Raw genomic sequence first — 19,966 nt, 5'->3', positions numbered from 1 at the left:
TCAGCCTCTTTCGGAGGTGAGTTGTGATACCACCACAATCAAGTGCACGTTTGTATTAATAAGTTTCTCATTCTCCATAAATGGAATATAGCCTTAAGCGTATCATATCAAATTATGATAGCTACTATAAAAGCAAATTGAGGCATACATATGATTTATTGCTACCACATTCAATTCAAGGAATGGGACATGTTTCATGACTCTTCACCAAATACCCATTATTTTGCCCTATCAATCATAATATCATTAATATGATGCATTGAGATTCAAACTCAACGTCTTATCCATATAAAAATATCTTAGTCATACATCGTTATTGGGACTTGAACCCAATATTTATATCTTATTTTTTCGGTTGGATGAGATTTGAATCCTCCATCCTATTCTTGATAGGTTGAAGCTGCTAGGACATATGAATTATTACCGGAATCAGATACCTACATCAAAAAGCTATGTAATGTATTAGCAAATCCAGGCAGAAAAAAAAAAGTGCAAGATATAACACACTGATAATAACAAGTTTATATACCAAATTTGCTTAATAAATTTATATTATAAACTTTGGATCTTTCTCCACCAAACATCAATTTGTGTGTTCTATTTACCAAAAAAGTAGGTAAACAGAATGATTTTTTTATTTGATACAGTACGAGATACTTGACATCCTTAAATTGTAATACTGATTTGCACAAATATCAATATGTAAATTCAATTTTAATATGATAAAAGATTATCAAATTCAAATACTTATCTTTAACTCGTGATTCGTGCTGACAACATTTATAAAATATAAATAAAGAACAATAAAAATAAATAGATAGAAAAGAGAGAGACTTCTTTATTTCCCGTGTAGGATGAGAGATCATCTTAATTAAATTATATAATGAACAAAATTCTTTTATTTATAAAAAAAAAATACTCCAAGTTTCTGACTAAAAGACAGATAATCTTCTTAATAGATCTTGATAGACATTCACTATAACGTAAATACATTTATAACACATACATCACGAAAAGAGCATATCTAGATCAATAGTATAACAAATGATATATTTAAATTATTTCTGATAATACAAAAGTATATTTAGCTTTTTTCCATTTTGAATTTGTGTCATATTATTTTTTAAAAATAATCTTCGTATAATTTTTATTTTAGAAAAAAATGAAATATCCTTAAATATGGAGCCGAGAAATTAAAAGCTGGAGAGAAAATAAATTATTAATTGGATTAATTAATTAGTTGATTAATTTAAAGTACTTTGGACTATAATATAGAAAAAAACCACATCAAGCACGATGAAACTGACAAGAAGCTGCCAAAAAGACAGGACTTATAGAAAAAACATCTCTGAACCACTTTTACCTCCAAACCTTCTCGTTTTTGTGTCAAATCTCCTATTTCACTTTTATGGATTTTTTGTTTTGTATTCTACTAGTTTCATTGATTTTTACTTATTCAGTATTAACTCAACGTATTTTTAAAATATAATAAATTTAATATTTTAATCTTGAGTATTAAATTATTAAAGTCTTATATCGGTGGGTTAAAGGTTTTTAATCTCTTTATATGGTTTTCGACAATCCTCCCTTCATGAATTAATTTTTAAGGTTAAGTTACACCCAAAGTCCATTTCTTTATCATCAATTAACCACATCATCAGTGAGTTAGTGTGTACAAGTGCGTCGTAATAAAAAAGAGGAATGTTTTATTTATATTTATGTCTGAAGTTTTTTGTTCGTAGTGTTTTGGTGATATTTGTGATCTTTAATAGATAGTTTATATATTACTCTGTCGGTGTCTTTTTTCTTTTATTATCTAATGGTGTGTTATCCCATTTTATTATTTATTTTTATGTTTTTTGTTTGATTTGCTGTTATCTGTCTTAAGCCGGGGGTCTATCGTATATACCCTCAATACTTTATATAAACTGTGTACACTTTACCCTCTTCAGACCTCACTTGGTGGGAATACATTAGATATGTTATTGTTATTGAACTACAATAAAAATAGCATATTCAGTCTAATCCCATAAGTTGAGATCTTGGGATGATAGCTTATACGTAAACCTTATACTAGAGAGATTGTTTCTAATAAACACTCAACTCAAGAAAAATAATTCAAAACATTAGAGATAAAGAAATAATGAAATAATCAAAATATGCATGGCACAATGCTAACACAACGTGATAAATCACTCTACACAGTAGCCATAGCAAGATAAAATAATAATCAAAGTTTAATAAAATTATAAATAATAGTTAAAATCAAAGGACAAAATACAATAAGAGTAGTAGTACAACTAATTAACAGCACGTCTAATTAATAGTAAGAGAATAAGTTTGATAATTCTTAATTATCTAACTAACCTCTTACCCTAATTTATATTCTGGTCGAAATGCCTATCAGTCTTGGTGGTCTCGTAGTACACGTCTCTTTTTCCATAAACTCTAATTTAAGATCGTGTCCTCGATCAGTACTAAATTAAAATTATGTTATGCCTTGTCTAATTATCTCTCATCAATACTTCAATGGCTTGTCTTTTACATCTCTTGAACCATCCATAGCCAAACTCGATCTCACACCTCTGTACTGAGACATCCGTGCATCTTCTCTTCACATATTAAAATTATCTCATTCTTATTTTCTACATCTTGTTCTCTATCGGGGCCACACCTAACTTAACCCGAATGTCTTTATTCCTAATTTTAAACTTAATTTTTCTTTACCTTCTAAAGTTATAGTTATTTTGAACCAAATTTATTCTATGAACATGACACTTATTTTAAACTAAAAACGTTAGATCAAAATCTATAAAAAAACATTAAACTTATTAGAAAAGAAACTTTCATTATTTTTGTCTTGTGAGACTCGATATTCAAACTATAAATAAGATTATTTTATTCTAATTTACTTTTTTACATCAAAATAAATAAATAGTTAATTTGATTTAGTTGTGAAAATTAGTCATGGTTCTCGACAAACAAATAATGCCAAACAAACGGGACTACAGTGGAGAAAATAATATACCGTAGTAACTTTTAAATTTCTCCTTATTGTTTTATTTACCATCGTATTTCGTTATTTTGCATATTTTTAAATATATTGACTTCTTGTCAATTCTATAATAAAATAAAATCGAGCATCTAAGAATGTAAAAGAAAATATTCACCAAACCTAATGGTGAAGTCAGAATAAGTAATTTCAATCTCGTATAAATGATATAGTTTTTCGCCAGGAATGTTCATCACTAGCTCCAAACTAGCTCCGCCTCTGATCTAACCGTGCAATTATTCTTTGCCCATAAATAGTAAATTGAGAAAAAAAATAAATTGTGGAGAAATTCCTTCTTATAGGGTTTGTTGAGTTGATGACGGGAGAAAAAGGAAAAAAGGGAAGAGGGGTAGGTAGTTGTTGGATTAAAAATAGTACTACTACTTATATAATTTCAACAATGGTGGATATTTGCATTACTTATTATTTTTAAATTCTTTCATTGCTTTTATATTCCTTCGTTTTAAAATATTTATCGTGTTTTTTATTTATACGTTCCTCATAAGAACATGAATTAGGACTTAGGAGAAACGTTGAACTATTTTACTTTTATTTATGTAATAAGACATAATTTGTTTTCATCGAAGATTACTTATTTTATTTGTCATAATGTAGATACTTGTCGTGTTCAGGTATAGTTACTACTAGCGTAAGGACAACAAGTATTTTGAGACTGATAAAGTAATACTATTAAAATAGATTCACCACATTCAATTGCAATAAACATGAACTTTTCATTTATCAATTTCTTTAAGTAGATCATAGGGCAAATTGGTATGATTTTTTTTTAGAACTCATAGCAATCAACTAACACATGGCTGAGCCACTATACAAATATATTAGTGATAGGTCCAACATTTTATTCTTTCACCAATTTAAATTTTATGCCTAGTGATTCCAAATAAATGCATACAAAATCAATGTCTTTTCAGGTTGTGCAAGAATTTAGGAGCTTAAAAAGCAACATACACTCACAAGAGCAAAAAGAATATTTGATAAATAAGCCATGCAACACACGAATAAAAATTTGATCGATTCTAATATAGATAGATACTGAATACCAAATAAAACGCTAAAAAACAGTATCTAATGTATTAATATATTATAGAGTTTAAGTTTATATTCTCCTTGTCCTATTTTAACTTTCGCTTTAGCTCACAAAAATTGTCCTATCATTTCATTTTAACTATTGCGTTAGCTAAAACAAAGTCCTAAAATAATTATCATTTAAGGAATTTTAAAAAAATTAATCATTGTTTCAATGTATCCTTAACTTTCCATTAAAGAAGTATACAAAGTATTTAAGAGGGAAAATTAGCCTATCTTTAATAAATAGGAGTAGCTTAATCGTAAATTAGATCTTGTATTTATTATTATTAATGAGTGATTAAAAAAAACTGACACTAGAATTAAAATAACACAGAGTGAATATATAGTTAGTGTAAATAACTTTTTCCTACTCTCAAATAATTCAAATGACATTTTAAAAAAATCAATCATAAAGGAATACTCCTATAAGATAATGCTCGACCATATTTATAGTAACAAACAAAAAATAGAACTACTTATTTTTTCTTTTTTGAATTTGCATTTTTCTGAATAATCTACACCATTAAAGAGAAGAGGAAATATATTGAGAAGTACTTTAAAAGAAATGGATAAATAAATAGTATAGTACATACACTATTAATAAATACTAAGTTCCCAGGACCATTTTGGGCAAGAAATGTGTAATTAATTGGAAAGAAGAAGATAAAATTTGCAGAGAAATAGACAAGACTCAAAGCTAAGAGAGAGAAACAAAAATGACAAAAGAGCCATAAATGAGGAGGGATTGTTTGGGAATTATGCCCAGTCCCATTTTAACTCTCGTTTTAGCTTTTTATTTTTTTTAAAATTTTTTTTTTACGTTTTTCATTTTAAAACCTTTTTATTACGTTTTTTTTTTTTTTTGGATATTATCTGTTGTTGTATCAACTGAATCAATATTTTCGACTCGCTAAGGCATATTATTGTTTTTTCTGTCTTGCAAATTAAGCAATACTTAAAAAGAACTAACTTTCCAATTCTAACCTTATATTTTTAAAATTAGAGTAATTATTTTGAGATAATTTTTTTTTTTTTTTTTGAATACAATTAAATTAAGACTGAGAATAAAAAAATAAAAATGAAAGCTTGCTATATGTGAATTCTGGAGAAGAATCAGGTCATAAGAATGATTATACTGTGTTTCTACGAAAGACTAGTAATTACTTTATCAATTAATTCAACACTTTCGAAGAGAAAAATACAACTGGCTATTGTTGCCTCTGTTGTGACACATGATATTTGCCCAAAGGCAAAAGGAAATGCAAGAAACAGAAACAAGGCTAAAAAGTGAAAGCAGGTTGTGTTAGTTGGCAATGTAATAATAAGCTTCAAAAGCATATGCCCCTCTCTTCTTGATCTCTCCCTTTCTCCCCCCTAACCCCTACCCACAACCCCACCCCCTTTACTTACACCACCTATAGATCAATCACTGTACATACACATCTTCTCAAGAAAGACAATTTTAATCTCTTTCTCGATGACTCAAACTCATAACTTCAAAATTAGAAGTATGCGTGTTTAACATTCGAGCAACTCTTATGTTATCAAAAATAACAATAAGTGAAACTTCAAAATAAAGAAATCCAAAAACAAAAATATAGGAAATAATGAGTTCCCATTTTGTTCCCTCTCCCCCCCTCTCTCTCTCTTCATCAACCTCATTGTGTTTATGGGGTTTATTTGTTTGTGGATTATGATTGAGTGAACTAGACAAAAGCTTAGCTAAGTGATCACACCATATCCCCTTCATCCCCCCCCCCCCCCCCCCCCCCCCCCCCCCCCCCCACTATACTGTCAGTAGTCAACATTATGCATTTTCTTTCTCTTTGAGCTGTCCTTTATTTGGTGTTTTATTCTTTTTTTGCCTATTTTTTTTTTAAAATTTTCATGTTTTATGAGACTTATATGGTTAATGGGGTTTCAGGATTTATTGTAAAAGAGTGATCTTTATTGTTTTCTTTCAAGAAAATGTGGGGAGTTGAAAGAAAACTGAAATTCAAGAAAGGAATAGAGTGAAAAAAGCAAATCTTTTTTTGTATTTTTTGTTTCCTCTTGCATTTTCTTGAAAGTTTATAGGTCAGCAACAATGAGGAAGCATGGATGGCAACTTCCTTATCATCCTCTTCAGGTTCCAACTTTTGCTCTTTTGAGTGTGTGTGTGTTGGGGTTGGGTGGGGTGGGGTGGAGGGGGTGGGAGGGAGGGCTATATTCATGTGTACATTTCAGTTCTGGTTTATCTAATTTGGGAATTCTTGAATTGTTTGATTTTAGGTATGTATCTTTTTGGCAGGTGGTAGCTGTTGCTGTATTTCTGGCATTGGGATTTGCTTTCTATGTTTTCTTTGCACCTTTTGTTGGAAAGACAATGTTTCAGTATATTGTGATGGGGCTTTATACTCCTCTTGTAAGTAATCTTGAATTCTTTTGGCTTCTTTGTAATCTTTCATATCTGCATTTAGTCATGGCAATGAAGAACTCAGATCTATTGTGAATCAATGTCACAGATCTTTCCCTCTATGTGTTTCATTGTACAATTTTCATTTTCTTTTTGTTTTGGATACTGGTTTGTTTTCCTTTCTTTAGGTTGTTCTATCTCTATGGCTTAGTTTACTCGTGATTATGAGTTTTTCAGTCTATCTGATACAATGTAAGCAAGTAGAGGCAAATCCAGTATCTAAACTTAATTCAACAACTTGATGGGTTCAAGTTTCTTAGATAGCGTTTGGCCATTTATTTTGGGAGTAGATTTTGAAAATGTATCTTCTAAGATGTGCCTGGCCATGAAATTTGATCTGGTCTTCAAATATTTTCAAGTTCTCCGGTTGCGAAACTTCAATTTTTTTTCCAAGTAATGCATGTCCGAATACAACTCCAAATATCAAAACTTCAAAAACTCAAATTTTGACGGCTGCAAGCTGTGGAAACAATCTCTTGCAGAAATGCAGGTAAGCCTGCGTACAATGGACCCTTGTGGTTCAACCCTTATCCGGACTCCGCGCATAACAGGAGCTTAGTGCACCGGCCTGCTCTTTAAGTTTCAACTTTGAAATCTGTGGCCAAAGGAGAGCTTTTAGTTCTTTGGAAATATGGGTTCAAAATTTGATATTTTTACTTCTTTTTGTTTTTTTCACACATCTCTACTATTTACATTGAAGATGAATGGTTCAATTGAATGGACTCCCAACACTCTAGGTTCACCGGTGAGAACAATTGGATAATATACTTGATTTAGTATTGTAGATCGTACTCCTATCGGAAAAATCTCTCTTTAATCTAGAAGTAATGTACCTCGATGTTTTTGGTCACACTTTAGCGGCCCAAAGTAATTGAAGATTTTGAGTGTTCAGTACCTATTCCAGCTGAAAAATGGCCTAAGTAGAGAATTTATTTGGCTCTCGCGTTATCAAGTAAAACAATGTTTTTCCTTAATTAACAAGATTTAAACAAGGTACTAGATTTGCAACTACTTCTTAACCTGTAGAATGTAAAAGAATTACCTGAAATAACGACCTGATATGTGAGCGGGTTCAAAACTTTTGCCTTTGTAAGATGTAAGTTCATTTGGAGGCGTCTGGTATATGATCCTTTGTTTTCTCCAGATTATTAGTGCATTTGGCTTGTATATCTGGTGTGCTGCTGCTGATCCCGCTGATCCAGGAGTTTTTAAATCCAAGAAATATCTAAAGAAGCTAGACAAGAAAAAGCAAGTCCAAGTTAAAGAATCTAAATTAGGATGTGAGACGAATTCGTCTATACAGGATGTTAATGCTGCATCAATTGGGGAAAATGCATCTGCAAAAAGCAATAAAGGAACTGAACCAGCTGCAGATCACATTGAAATTGAACAGGAAGTTACAGCTACTCGTCAAAGATCTCGCTCTTCCGGATTGTTGGCTCTACTACCTTGTGCTCTTATCAGCAACTGTGCAGGTAGACATACTGAATCTTCTCAGCAACAGTTGAGTGAAGATGGCATGTTCTACTGCAGTTTGTGTGAAGTAGAGGTTTGTAACTTCACATCCCATCATTGCTAGTGCTTCCACTTAGAGGCATTATTATGTACTGAATTTAGAATAATTTTGCTAAGAGATCTTGTTATAAAACAAAAATATAATATTCCTAACAAGAAGCATCATCTAGTTGTTATTATTTTTTGGTTTGCACCCTCTGGTATTGATAATAACGTTTGTTAAGTTATCAAGGTATATAATATGAATATAATATTTAGTGATTTTGTTTAAACTGATGTGCTTAGCTTGAACTACCTGTTATATTTTAGTTAGATTGCTGTAATACATGTTCATACGGTATATCTCAATGCGGAATGACACTTGCAGGTATTTAAATACAGCAAGCATTGCAGAGTATGCGACAAGTGTGTAGATCAGTTTGACCATCATTGCAGGGTATTTGACAACTTTGAGTGGTCTGAAATATAGTATATACATCATAGATGCTTGACCGTGTTGACATATATGTAAAAATCTCCTAATCGTATTTTTATGTTTTTGATTTTTGTAGTGGATAAACAACTGTATAGGGAAAAGGAACTATCGCAAGTTCTTTACGCTCATGGTTTCAGCCCTCCTGCTGGTATGGTCAAGCACTCTTTGCTAGCTTTTAGTGTGCTCACACAGTTCTACCGAATTCTATATAAGGTCATGAGTCCGACATGCTATTAAAATATGTCTTCTACCTCAAGGTGTTTCCGCTACCTGAAAATTGAAATATCATCTTCAATTTTTAATAAGTCATTTCTTAACTTTATCTCTCTTTCCCTCAAACTTCATCCTCGCTCCTTTCTCCTTTACTTCCTTTTCTTTATGTAGGAGGGAGGATCGTTGGTTATTGGTAATACCTATCTCGCCCTGCTTCAGAACATTCATTGAAAGAACCTCCTTTTCTATTCGTTTCTTGTTTGCCAAAGAAAACTTACCCAAAATCAGAGTCATCTCAGATATTTTAAACATTCCATATTTGTGCATTTTGTTTACTGTCCTTTGTCTTGAGCCGGGGGTCTATCTGAAACAGCCTCTCTACTTCTTCGGAGGTAGTGGTATGGACTGTGTACATTTTACTGTCCCCAACCCCACCATGTGGGAATACACTGGGTTTGTTGTTGTTGTTGTCATATTTGTGCATTTTCCATTTAATTGACTATTGACAGGTCTACTTGGTTTGTGCACTTTGGACTTGAGATTGCAGCTTATACTTCAGTGGTCAACTGGGATTCTTGTGCTAATCTGCTGCTTTATTGAGAAGAAGAAATTTTCTGCGGAAATCACCTCCAAATTGGGAAGCAGTTTCTCCATTGTTCCCTTTGTTATTGTAGTGGTGAGTATACTTGCTTTTTCCCCTTATGTCAGGACTCCATGTATCCATCATGCCATTATTATAGTTTTATTTTGGGTAAAGGAGTAGTTATCAGAAAAGACGGTAACACAGCTGCTGTTCATACCAATACTGTTAGAAAATGAAGTGTTGAAGTATGTTACCATATTATCCAAAAGCTCAAGTTGTTGGAGACGGCATGTTTTTGTTTGCTTAATTAGGTTTTCAACACACCCTTACACATGGCCCTTGAGCTAAACACATGGATATTCTTTTCGATAATGGCTGGCGGTGGCCGGTGAGATCAAATCTAGAACCTGTACTTATTCCAATACCATGATAAAGTGTGACCATCTCATTTAAAAGTTTAGGAGAGAGTGCACTTTTATTTGTTTAGTTATGTCTTCAACGTTAGTAATCTACACGAGTTGGTTTTTGCATTTATATTTAAAACGAAAAGATTTTGATCTTTGTGTAATTAAATCTCTGAAATGCGTCTAAAATCAGTTCTACATGTAACAGGCTGTCTGTACCATATTGGCCATGATAGCTACTCTGCCACTTGCTCAACTTTTCTTCTTTCACATACTCCTCATAAAGAAGGTTAGTCTTTTGTCATCACTCATCTACCGATCCTATCTTGTGGCTTTTTTTTTTTTTAATAATCACCGAACGATTTTGCTTGGAGCTAATGATTTTGCTTGGATGACAGGGAATTAGCACCTATGACTACATCATTGCTCTCAGAGATCAAGAGCAACAAGGAGTTGCAGGTCAGCAAAGTCCTCAAATGTCCACTGTTAGCTCCCTAACTGGATTAAGCAGTGCAAGCTCCTTTAATACTTTCCAACGAGCAGCATGGTGCACACCACCTCGCCTTTTTGTTGAGGATCAGGTATGCTTCAATAGCAAATCAATTATGATAAGTTCGAGGAATTTAGTAGTACTAAACAGTTAGCTATGGTAACCTTTATTGAGTTTCCGGTGCTAATTTATGATTGTCATTCAGTTGGTTATGGTATTAACAGCCCTTTATTGTGTTGGCGGTGCTACTTTCTAACAGTCTTCAATTGGCATCTCAATTTGAATTTAGTTTCTGCTTTCACATTTCTTAGCTGCAATTCCATGTAAACTTATCAAAGTTACCAGTTCCACACACTCACAAAAAACTCCATGTAAATTTATCAGAAGAAAAGAAATTCCATTTAACCCGGTAATGTGGTCAATGCTTTGCCGGCTTTTGGATAGAAGCTCTTTGAAGTGGACTCCTGCGAGAAAGTATGTTCAATCTTGAGCTTGATAGGGCTCTTATGTTGCCAAAAGTGCTAGGATATTTTAGAAAATTTGAACCTTATGCTGTCAGTCCGTCACTGTGGAGCTTTGCCAATTTATCGCAATGATAGTAATCCACTTTTAGAGATAGCAAATCTTGAACAGTTCCTCTTTAGTTGATTCTTTGGTATGGCTGTTATAACCATTAAGGGATTATCTGGTTGTGATCGGTAGAACTTCATATGGTCTGATTATAGTTAAGAGGATTGAGAACAGTATGGAATAGATAAGAGGGATTGTGTAGTATCAAGTATACCTCTTGAGCTGGAAAGTTTATGCTTTAATGCTTTTGTATAAGTGAATAGAAAAAGGTTAATTTACTAACTTTTGTTTAATCTTTTGGTGTTTCACTGCAGTATGATGTAGTTCCTCCTGACACCGTATCAGTCAGTTCACTTGGTAAAAGGTCAACGGCAGAAGAACCAATTAAGAAAAAGAATCCAGCTGCTGTGAAGATCAGCCCATGGACATTAGCACGATTGAATGCAGAGGATGTTTCGAAAGCTGCGGCTGAAGCAAGGAAGAAATCGAAAATTCTCCAGCCTGTGGTGAGAAACAAAGATCCTTACGCTCTTGAAACAAACAGCAGTTTAGGAAGTAGCGGACGTCGCATGGTGCCTAGGCCTGATAACAATAGACGGAGAGCTGGCAAACGAGTTCGACTCCCTGCAGAGCTACCCTTTGAAACCATGAGTAAGATCCCCAGTGATATAGCTCAAAACAGCAGAAGGCCCATGATGACCGAGTCATCAAGCAGTTTAGCTCCCCTTCAGCTTGAAGCACGGAGTGATTTCCGAACAAACCGAGGACTGTCCACCTCAGGTGTTGTTGTTGCTTCTTCACCCGAGAGTAGTTTGGACTCTCCTGACATTCACCCACTACGGGTGTCATCGTCAGGAGTTGAAGACGCTGCACGTCTTGTAGGCCACCTATCATCTGGAACGACTCTTCAGAAGGACACTCCATTGTCCAGGTCAACTAGTGATGGATACGAGGCATCTGGTGGGGAGGATAGCGATCGTGTGCCTACCCGAATTGTGCAAAGATCAACAAGGTGGAGTAGCATTCTTTTTGGCGCTGATCAACAAGATGATAGAGTTAGAAGATTGATGGTACCGTCTTCATCAAGCCAGACTAACATCAGGAAGCATTGAGCCTCCAAACATACGTGCGAATTCTTCTGTAAGCTCTTGAAGCGGCACGATCTGTTAACATTTCTTAATTTGTTGACGATGTTTGTTCAGTAGTATATACCTTCAACAGTTCAACTTGGCCTGTTCCATTGAGTTCCATTTTTTGGATTTTGGGTGAGAGAAGTGCTGTAAATGTCTAGTGGAAAAAGATTATGTCTATTCTCTTGTCCTCAAATGCAGCATTCAATGATCACTTCTTGCTGCCATCACTTGCAAGTTGGTCTTTACTTAACAAATTTTTGTAGTGGCTTGAATATTCTTATGCTGGGATCTCTTGCTTGCCTTACTGTTCTTGATACAATGACTAGTTAGATACTTGTATATCCTCGCTCACATTACCGGTCCCAAGCCTGGATAAAAGGAGGATTGTGAGGGTAAATCGAAAACGACCTCTGTATCCTATTAGAATATGAGTAGGAACAGGAATAACATATAAAACACTACATTGTAATGTAGTCTCCTATCTGGAAAAGGAGTGAAATGTTAGTCCTACACAAATAGGGTCTCAGTGTATCAATGTAGTTACAACAATTCAATAATATTTTTTTCTTATATTTCTCACATGATATCAAAGCCTCTACGATCTACGTAGAGAATTAAAGAGCTTCCGCTGTCGCTGGACTGTCACGACCCGAGTCGAGGCCTTGGTCGCAACGTGCATTCCCAACCATGAAGGTCCGAGAGACCCCTTAGCATACTATTATAACCATAATCTATACATCAATCAAAGTGCGGAAGATATAATGAAATTCAAGAGAAACTTATAATCCAAATTGTGTCAACAAAGTAGTGACAATACATAATCAAATCTCTCTACGAAGCCTCTGCTGAATACTAACTGTCTAGGCCGGGACAAAGCCCTCGTCTGGACCATAAACTGAAATAAGTTCAACATATGAATAAGTGCCTTCCGAAAGATGAATGGCTCACCAACTCTGTCATTATCCTAGATGTTCTACTATTTTATGGACCACGGGACTGTGCCTCAAAACCTGTATTATTGGGTTGGGGGTGTGGAGGGTCAATACTTGGAAAGTATTGGTATGTAGAACTAACCAAAAATAACATATATTTCATGTAAAATAAGTGATAGCATTGTGAAAACAACTTATCATAATATATATAAAAAAACACATGGGCATTATATAAAGAGTTTCAATTCATTCTTCTAAAACATTGACTCAATTCTTTGCTTTAGTTCTGAGTTAGATGAATCACCCTACATTCATACCAATCCACGGGTTATATGATATCTGCCCTTAACTCGGCGGCCAAATCCACAATCCAAGTTTGCTGCAAGAGTTAGGATCTTTAATAAACAAAGTATGCCTCCTTACTGACACGCCATGTTATGAAAAGTATGCCTCCTTACTAACATACATATCATGAGAAAATATACCTCCTTACTGACATACATATTATGAATCCCATATCGGCGAAATACGATTTCGGGCTTCGAGTTATTTGAACTCGTGCCACCTTCAGGTAACCATCTAACTCTCTTTAAGCCCAATTTTTGTTCTTTAAAACCATGCTTTATGCTCAAAACATTCATTCTTTTCATGTTAAGGGCACTCTATAATAGGTATTGTCATACCTAAACTTGCAAGCCATATCAACCTAAACTTGAAAGCCATATCATATCATATCATATCCATAGCCCTTCTCATTCAAAAACATGTTAATTACCACCAAGAGATTTGAACATCACATGAGAATTTTTATTTCAAAAGCATATGAAAATTTATGCAAAACAATCTCTTTTCAAGACTTTAACACACGTTGACCAATTCTTTCATCAATCACATGCAATTTCTTCATTAGGAAACAATAGCATTTAAAATAATAATCACCACTTTGAACAACATATAAAACAATCATGCATAATAAATAAGGAGGCGTTTGAAACTCAAGAATTATCATCATTCATAAAACAGCCCCAACATTAGTTATACATAAATCTCATGATAAAAAGGAGACTTATAATTCATGCTCTCAAATCTATTTCACCATTCATAACACATTAAGACAATAGATTTCATCATACAAGGGGAATTTCGTAAATGATGCTCTTAAATCACTTTTCGAAACTCATAACATATGTACACATGACTACAATTCAAGTTCATGGAAAACTCCCTTAATAATTTCATAATTTCATCAAACATGAGTTCATGATGCATGCTCTTCAAACAATTTTCAAAATCCATTACCTATATATATATATATATATATATATATATCTTTAAAGCTTGTGAAAACGATAAATTTATGCCCATGAGATTAGGATAGTCCCACATACCTCAATAACGACGAAAACGTAGATAATTTTAATCCTTGGAGCTTAAAATCCTCAACCCTAGGTAGTTTCTCTTCTCTTGCTTAAGAAAAGATAATTTTGGAATTTTGAGAAGTGAAATAACGTGTTTTAAAACCTTAATTTTGTCTACATAGGATTAGGAACGGTTATAGGGTGTGAAAAGACCTCGATGCCCTTAAAATAAACTAAAACGGAATATTTTTTGATGCCCAGGAATGGCTTGGCGGCGCAAGGCCAAAGCAAACCATGGGGTTTGTGGCACAAGGCCAAAGAAAACCACTGGTTTGTGGCGCAAGACCATAGAAAACCCATTCCAGTGGCGTTTTGCGATGCTTCCTCGGCGTGGGGCCTTTGCGGAGCGTCCTCTTTGCGTCGCCAACCCCTTTTCAAAACCTAAAAGCACCCCTAACACGCACCATCCCAACTAGACATGGTTTATACCAACAATATAGGGGTCCTAAAGTTCATTTTTAATGCATTATTCGAGCAATTAAAGTACGGAGTGTTATAATATACGTAGGAATAACGATTCAAACTCTAGCCTAGAAATGTGGGGTGTTGCATCGGCGGCTGTCTGACCAATGATTATGTTAGCGAAAGTTGGGCCACCTTGCTTCTTTCTGGTGGCGTCTCATATCTAATTTACATAGCATTATGCATCTTTTCGGTGACTACTTTCTTATATCTGATTTGCGTAGCACCGTGCATCTTTTCGATAATTACTTTCTCATATGTGATTTGCGTAACACCGTGCATCTCTTTGGACTACTTCTCATATTGAATTTGGATAGTACCGTGCATATTTTCGAAAACTTTCTTATATCTGAGTCGTATAACATCTTGCGTTTATTCGGTGACTCATCAGATGTGATTTGCATAGTTTCATGCGTATTTACTGTGACTCCTCAGATCTGATTTGTGTAGGATCATGCCATCATTACGACCCTATCCATATAATTTTTTTTAGTAGGACCATACCGTTATTCCGACCCTACCGATATTTCTATTTCTTAATAGGACCGCGCCATCATTTTAGTCCTACCCATATAATTCTCTTTCCCAGTAGGGTCGTGCCATCATTTCGACCCTATCCTTATAATTATATATTTCTCAGATTGTGATCAGTTTTCAGCCATCAAATCTAATAATTCGTCGCGTGAGCATGTTCCGAACAGTTCCGCGGTGACCTTCTTGTTCAAGATTGACTCCTCTCTTTATTTTGAGATGACTCATATTTTTAATACCATTTTTCGTCAATTTTTCAGCGATAAATCGATTTTTCAGCAATGTTTACTACTTTTTTCGACCACTTCTTCAGTTTGTTTCTTAACAATTATGATCGCCCAAACATCTCGAGCAGTCCTCGCCAATTGTATTAATTACATCCATAACAAGTTTGGTACATATGTCAAGGAAGCTGAGAACGATATCTTGGTCATGTACCGAGGCCGAGTATAGAGCACTAGCTGTGAGAAATTGGTTGTTTTACCTCTTCTATTCCAATTCTCTGGCGTGACAATTTGAGTGTGACATACCTAACAACCAACACCATTTTTCATTGTCTTATGAAGCAGATGGATATTGATTTTCATTTTGTTTGTGGATATTGATTTTAATTTTGTTCGAGATAAGGTTTATGCTAAAAAATTTTCAATTCGATATTTTAGCTTTCATGATCAAGTTGCAAATCTATTGACGAAGCTATTTTCAAAGTCACAATTTTTTGTGTTGAAATCCAAGTTGAAGGTGATCCAGATTGCCGCTCAACTTGAGTGAGAGTTTGCATAGAATGTTATTCTCGTTGCATAACTTATTCTAGGATTTTTTGTACATGATTAGTTTAAAACCTTTAGTGATCTGTATATATAATAAATATGACAATGTATTTTCAATAATAAATAATCAGAAACCCTTTTTTTTTTTTTTTGACATAATAATTGAGGATCTTTTCTTTATACACGTGTATCGATCAAATGTTAACTTTTTACCTTCATGTCATATTTGTGTCATTTTCTTAAATTGACGTCCCATTTAGGTCGCCAATTCTATAAATGAGAAGGCCAGATTCATATCAATTTTGTATTTTTACAACCAGTTTAAAGTCATATCAGTCTCATTACGTTATGACAGTTATATGTTTTTTAAATTATATTAAAATTTGTTATTATTTTATATAACAAATTAAATATTTGGATAATAGTGTTACTTTAACATAAAGTTTACGAGAAATTATCAACGCGTATCAATAACGGGAAAAAAATTGGGATGATTTTAAAAAAATTAAATTTGATTATCCATAGTAAAATAATTTCAAAATAGCTATTTTTACAGTTTCATTTTATGTGTCGTCATTTTCTTTTTGATTTATTCTAAAAAATGTCATCTTCTTTAATTTGATAATTATTTAATAACATTATTTGTTTTTTATTCTTGTTGATAAATCTGACTTAATAAGAAAGAATAATTAAAAAATTAACATTAAAGTAATTTTAAGAAGGAAAATATTATAAACTTTATAAAGTTATCATTATTTTCTAAATTTCATATTGGTGATAATAAAATAGAACTGAGAGAGTATTGTTATAATTTTCTTCAAAATAACTGTATCATTGACACGAAGGTTTTGTTGCTGAGTCAGTGAGTCCTACTTGCCAGGTGTAATTGTTTTAAAATAAAAATAAGAGCTTAGGTGTCATAATATCTTCGATTGTATCACTTTGTCTTTTCTAAACTTAAATCTCTTTATTTAAAATATGGTAATGAAGAAAGAAGGCAAAATCTAAGTTTTATAATTAATTGATCAATCTTTTTCTTCATCATGGTAAATCTCTTCGTCTTCTTCTTCTTCTTCATCATCATCAGCTTTGTAAATGTTCCACTTTCTTCTTCCCTTGAACAAGATTCTCACTTCCTCAAACGTGGCCTTGTTCAACAGAAGTATTTGGAAATCACTCGTCCATTGCCCTTTGCTAATCTCACTCCTTCATGCACTCTTCCCATCCTCACTCATGACTTCGAAAATACGATGGGTCTTCCACCTGTCTCCGTTAACTACGCACCTCCAGTGAAATGCTCTTGGAACCATGTGGCTCTTCAATTCAATGCATCTTGTAAAGGAGTGCAGTATGATCGCATAGCTGCTGTTTGGCTTGACGGCGTCGATCTCTTCCGTACCAGTACAGCTGAGCCTACTGTAGACGGCGTTTTCTGGAGTGTTACTAAGGATGTTACGAGGTACTCGTCTCTACTCGTCAAGGAGAATATCTCTCTTTCTGTTATGCTGGAGAATTTGGTGGACGATGTTTATACAGGTGTCTATCATGTTAATGTTACTTTCTTGTACTATGATGTGGATGAAATGGGTGTTCCATTATCAAGTAGAACTGATCATCGGAAATTTGGCCGAGGTTCGTTGGGTTTGTATGATGATCATAAACGAGCAGCAGCAGATTTGATAATGCCTGTTTCGGGTTATGGAAGTGAAGGCTTTTGGTTCAAAATTCAAAGCGATTCGGAATGGCATGGGAAGAGTGTTATGATACCGAAGAACACGTACAAAGCTGTAATGGAAATTTACGTATCATTTCACGGGGACGATGAGTTTTGGTACTCAAATCCTCCTGATTCGTACATAAGGGCGAATAATTTGACTAGCAAGAGAGGCCACGGAGCTTACAGGGAAGTTTTGTTGAATGTAGACGAGAATATGGTAGGATCAGTGGTTCCATTCCCTGTAATTTACCCAGGTGGATTTAATCCATTGTACTGGGATCCAGTTGTTTCAATTGGGGCCTTTGATCATCCTTCTTACGACGTCGACTTAACTCCATTTTTGGGGGTTTTACTTGACGGTAAATCCCATTTTCTGTGGTTTAAGGTGGTGGAGTGTCTCCCTTTCTGGCTTGTGGATGCCAATTTGCACCTTTGGATAGATAAACAATGCACAGGTGATTGTCAAGTTCAAGCTAAAATTATCGATTCTGGAACTCCTGATTTCGAGATGGAGCGATCTTCAAGCTTTGATGGGCTAGATGGATCGTACGAGGTTGAGCTGAAGAGGAAGAGCGAGTATCGTGGGTGGGTGAAGTCATCAGCAGGCAATTTGACAACTACAGTATCACGAGCACTCGAGTTCAACAACAAGATAAAGTTTCATGACAAGGGAAATGAAAAGAATGTAAAGCAGAAAGTGAAAGAAGAGATTGAAATTAGTGTTGTAGAGTCTGAAAGGGGTATCAAGATTTCTCATACCAGTCTAAAGAGGAAGTATCCTCTAACTATAACCACTAAGACTACTACCAAGCCGCCATCAAAAGCGGAGAATGGTACGAAATTGATCCTTTCTGAATTAGAAAATGAATGGAGTGAAAAGAAGAAGTTGAGTGAAGGAGATTCTTCTGATTCTTCTTCAAGCAGTTTGAAAAATGGGCAAAAATGCAAAGGGTGGATGGATGTTCAAGATAACGTTGTTTTTCAAGGTGAAGCAACCACTCAACAGAGTTATTCATATAATGGTGAAGCAGCTACTAGCTATTCTAGGGAAATTACAGCTACCAATGGCAGGCTTATAAATGACACTGCAAACTATTTGCACTTTGCTTCACTTTCTACTATGTAACATCTTTTATAAATGCTCTTCTAGTGGATATCTCTGCGTGTACTAGATGAGTTTTACTGGTGCTTAACACGGCCCAACATAATAATTTAGTTTCAATAAATTTTCCCTTTAATAAGTTTGCATTTTCTTCAATCGAAACACCCTGCTCCATATTTAAAGCATTAGGTATAAAAGTTTATTGCTCAATTGAAACCAAATGAAATGCGAATGATCGTAAGTTATACCTAAGAAAATGTGTTTTGAGTACTTGTTCAGAGTTTGGATTCATCTATCATTAAAGGGTTCTCTGTTGGCACTTAGAGCCGCAGCCAGCATTTCATTTCAACTTCATTTCAATTAAGGAGTTTTAACACTTACTATTGATACATAATACCCCTCCTGTGGCTCTGGAATCAACTTTTACATAATAGTGCATAGGTATTTGAAATGCACCCCAAATTTGAGTGATTCAAACTCAGTTTGAAGTGTGTTAATTCACTGGGTCTAGTGGTGTTTGTTTTGAAGTGCGTTAGAAGTTGAAAACTTATTAGTATAGCCCCATCCTTTTTTATCTTAAGTGTGGTACTCGTAATTTTTTTAATTGTTATTAATTTTTGACTGCAGAGATGTTTTAGCTTAATGCTTTTAACCTATTCATTCATATTTATTCATGTGCTTGGTTGGTAAAACATCTAGTTTTGAGGTAAAAATAATGGTTACTAGCTGCTTTTGGATCTTGTTTTTGAAAAATAATCACCAGAGTTTTTTCTGAATCTTCTCAAATAAATAATCACTTAGAGTTAAATATTTGAAATATTCAACAAGGACTAAATATAAATGGGTGATACTCAATAAATAAATATAATCTTTAAAATTTGACCTTATTTTTATTCGAGAAAAAAATCTAGTATCTCAAAATATGACCAAATTTGCTACGACATACGTCAACTTCACGGGGGTCCTATTATCCCTTAAACTAAATTTTAGCATATTTTTATCAATCTTTTTAGCTAACGTGATACCCTTTGTCAATCTCAATAGTCTCAAAGAGC

At 34.1% G+C, this 19,966-nt stretch overlaps 2 protein-coding genes across 3 annotated transcripts; both read left to right on the top strand.

Annotated features, from left to right (window-relative positions):
• Positions 1–5,341: 5,341 nt before the first annotated feature.
• On the top strand, positions 5,342–12,206 carry LOC107847772 (probable protein S-acyltransferase 22). Of its 2 annotated transcripts, none has more exons than XM_016692255.2 (9): positions 5,342–6,269; positions 6,432–6,545; positions 7,741–8,145; positions 8,479–8,547; positions 8,663–8,734; positions 9,347–9,475; positions 9,995–10,075; positions 10,185–10,367; positions 11,161–12,206. In XM_016692255.2, exons 1-9 carry the CDS (start codon positions 6,228–6,230, stop codon positions 11,956–11,958), a joined length of 1,893 nt encoding a protein of 630 aa, XP_016547741.1. In that variant the 5' UTR covers positions 5,342–6,227; the 3' UTR covers positions 11,959–12,206. The 2 variants fall into 2 exon arrangements, with proteins under 2 accessions (XP_016547741.1, XP_047255504.1); XM_047399548.1 differs by having other exon boundaries at positions 5,453–6,269; positions 6,413–6,545.
• A 4,912-nt stretch (positions 12,207–17,118) lies between these two features.
• On the top strand, positions 17,119–19,033 carry LOC107847774 (peptide-N4-(N-acetyl-beta-glucosaminyl)asparagine amidase A). Its single transcript, XM_016692256.2, has one exon. It carries the CDS (start codon positions 17,136–17,138, stop codon positions 18,933–18,935), a length of 1,800 nt encoding a protein of 599 aa, XP_016547742.1. The 5' UTR covers positions 17,119–17,135; the 3' UTR covers positions 18,936–19,033.
• Positions 19,034–19,966: the final 933 nt, after the last annotated feature.

Source organism: Capsicum annuum, chromosome 11 (assembly GCF_002878395.1).
Source record: "Capsicum annuum cultivar UCD-10X-F1 chromosome 11, UCD10Xv1.1, whole genome shotgun sequence".
Taxonomy (NCBI): domain Eukaryota; kingdom Viridiplantae; phylum Streptophyta; class Magnoliopsida; order Solanales; family Solanaceae; genus Capsicum; species Capsicum annuum.
The sequence above is the reverse complement of the archived record's forward strand: the minus strand, read 5'-3'. Positions and strand labels throughout refer to the sequence as shown.

What these genes read in the sequence shown, in the direction of transcription:
- LOC107847772 (XM_047399548.1), top strand. Translation starts at nt 6,238, where the DNA reads ATGGATGGCAACTTCCTTATCATCCTCTTCAG. An exon ending in ACATACTCCTCATAAAGAAG is followed by an intron (nt 10,076 to 10,184) that starts GTTAGTCTTTTG and finishes CTTGGATGACAG; the next exon opens with GGAATTAGCACCTATGACTA. An exon ending in GCCTTTTTGTTGAGGATCAG is followed by an intron (nt 10,368 to 11,160) that starts GTATGCTTCAAT and finishes GTTTCACTGCAG; the next exon opens with TATGATGTAGTTCCTCCTGA.
- LOC107847774 (XM_016692256.2), top strand. Translation starts at nt 17,136, where the DNA reads ATGGTAAATCTCTTCGTCTTCTTCTTCTTCTTCATCATCATCAGCTTT.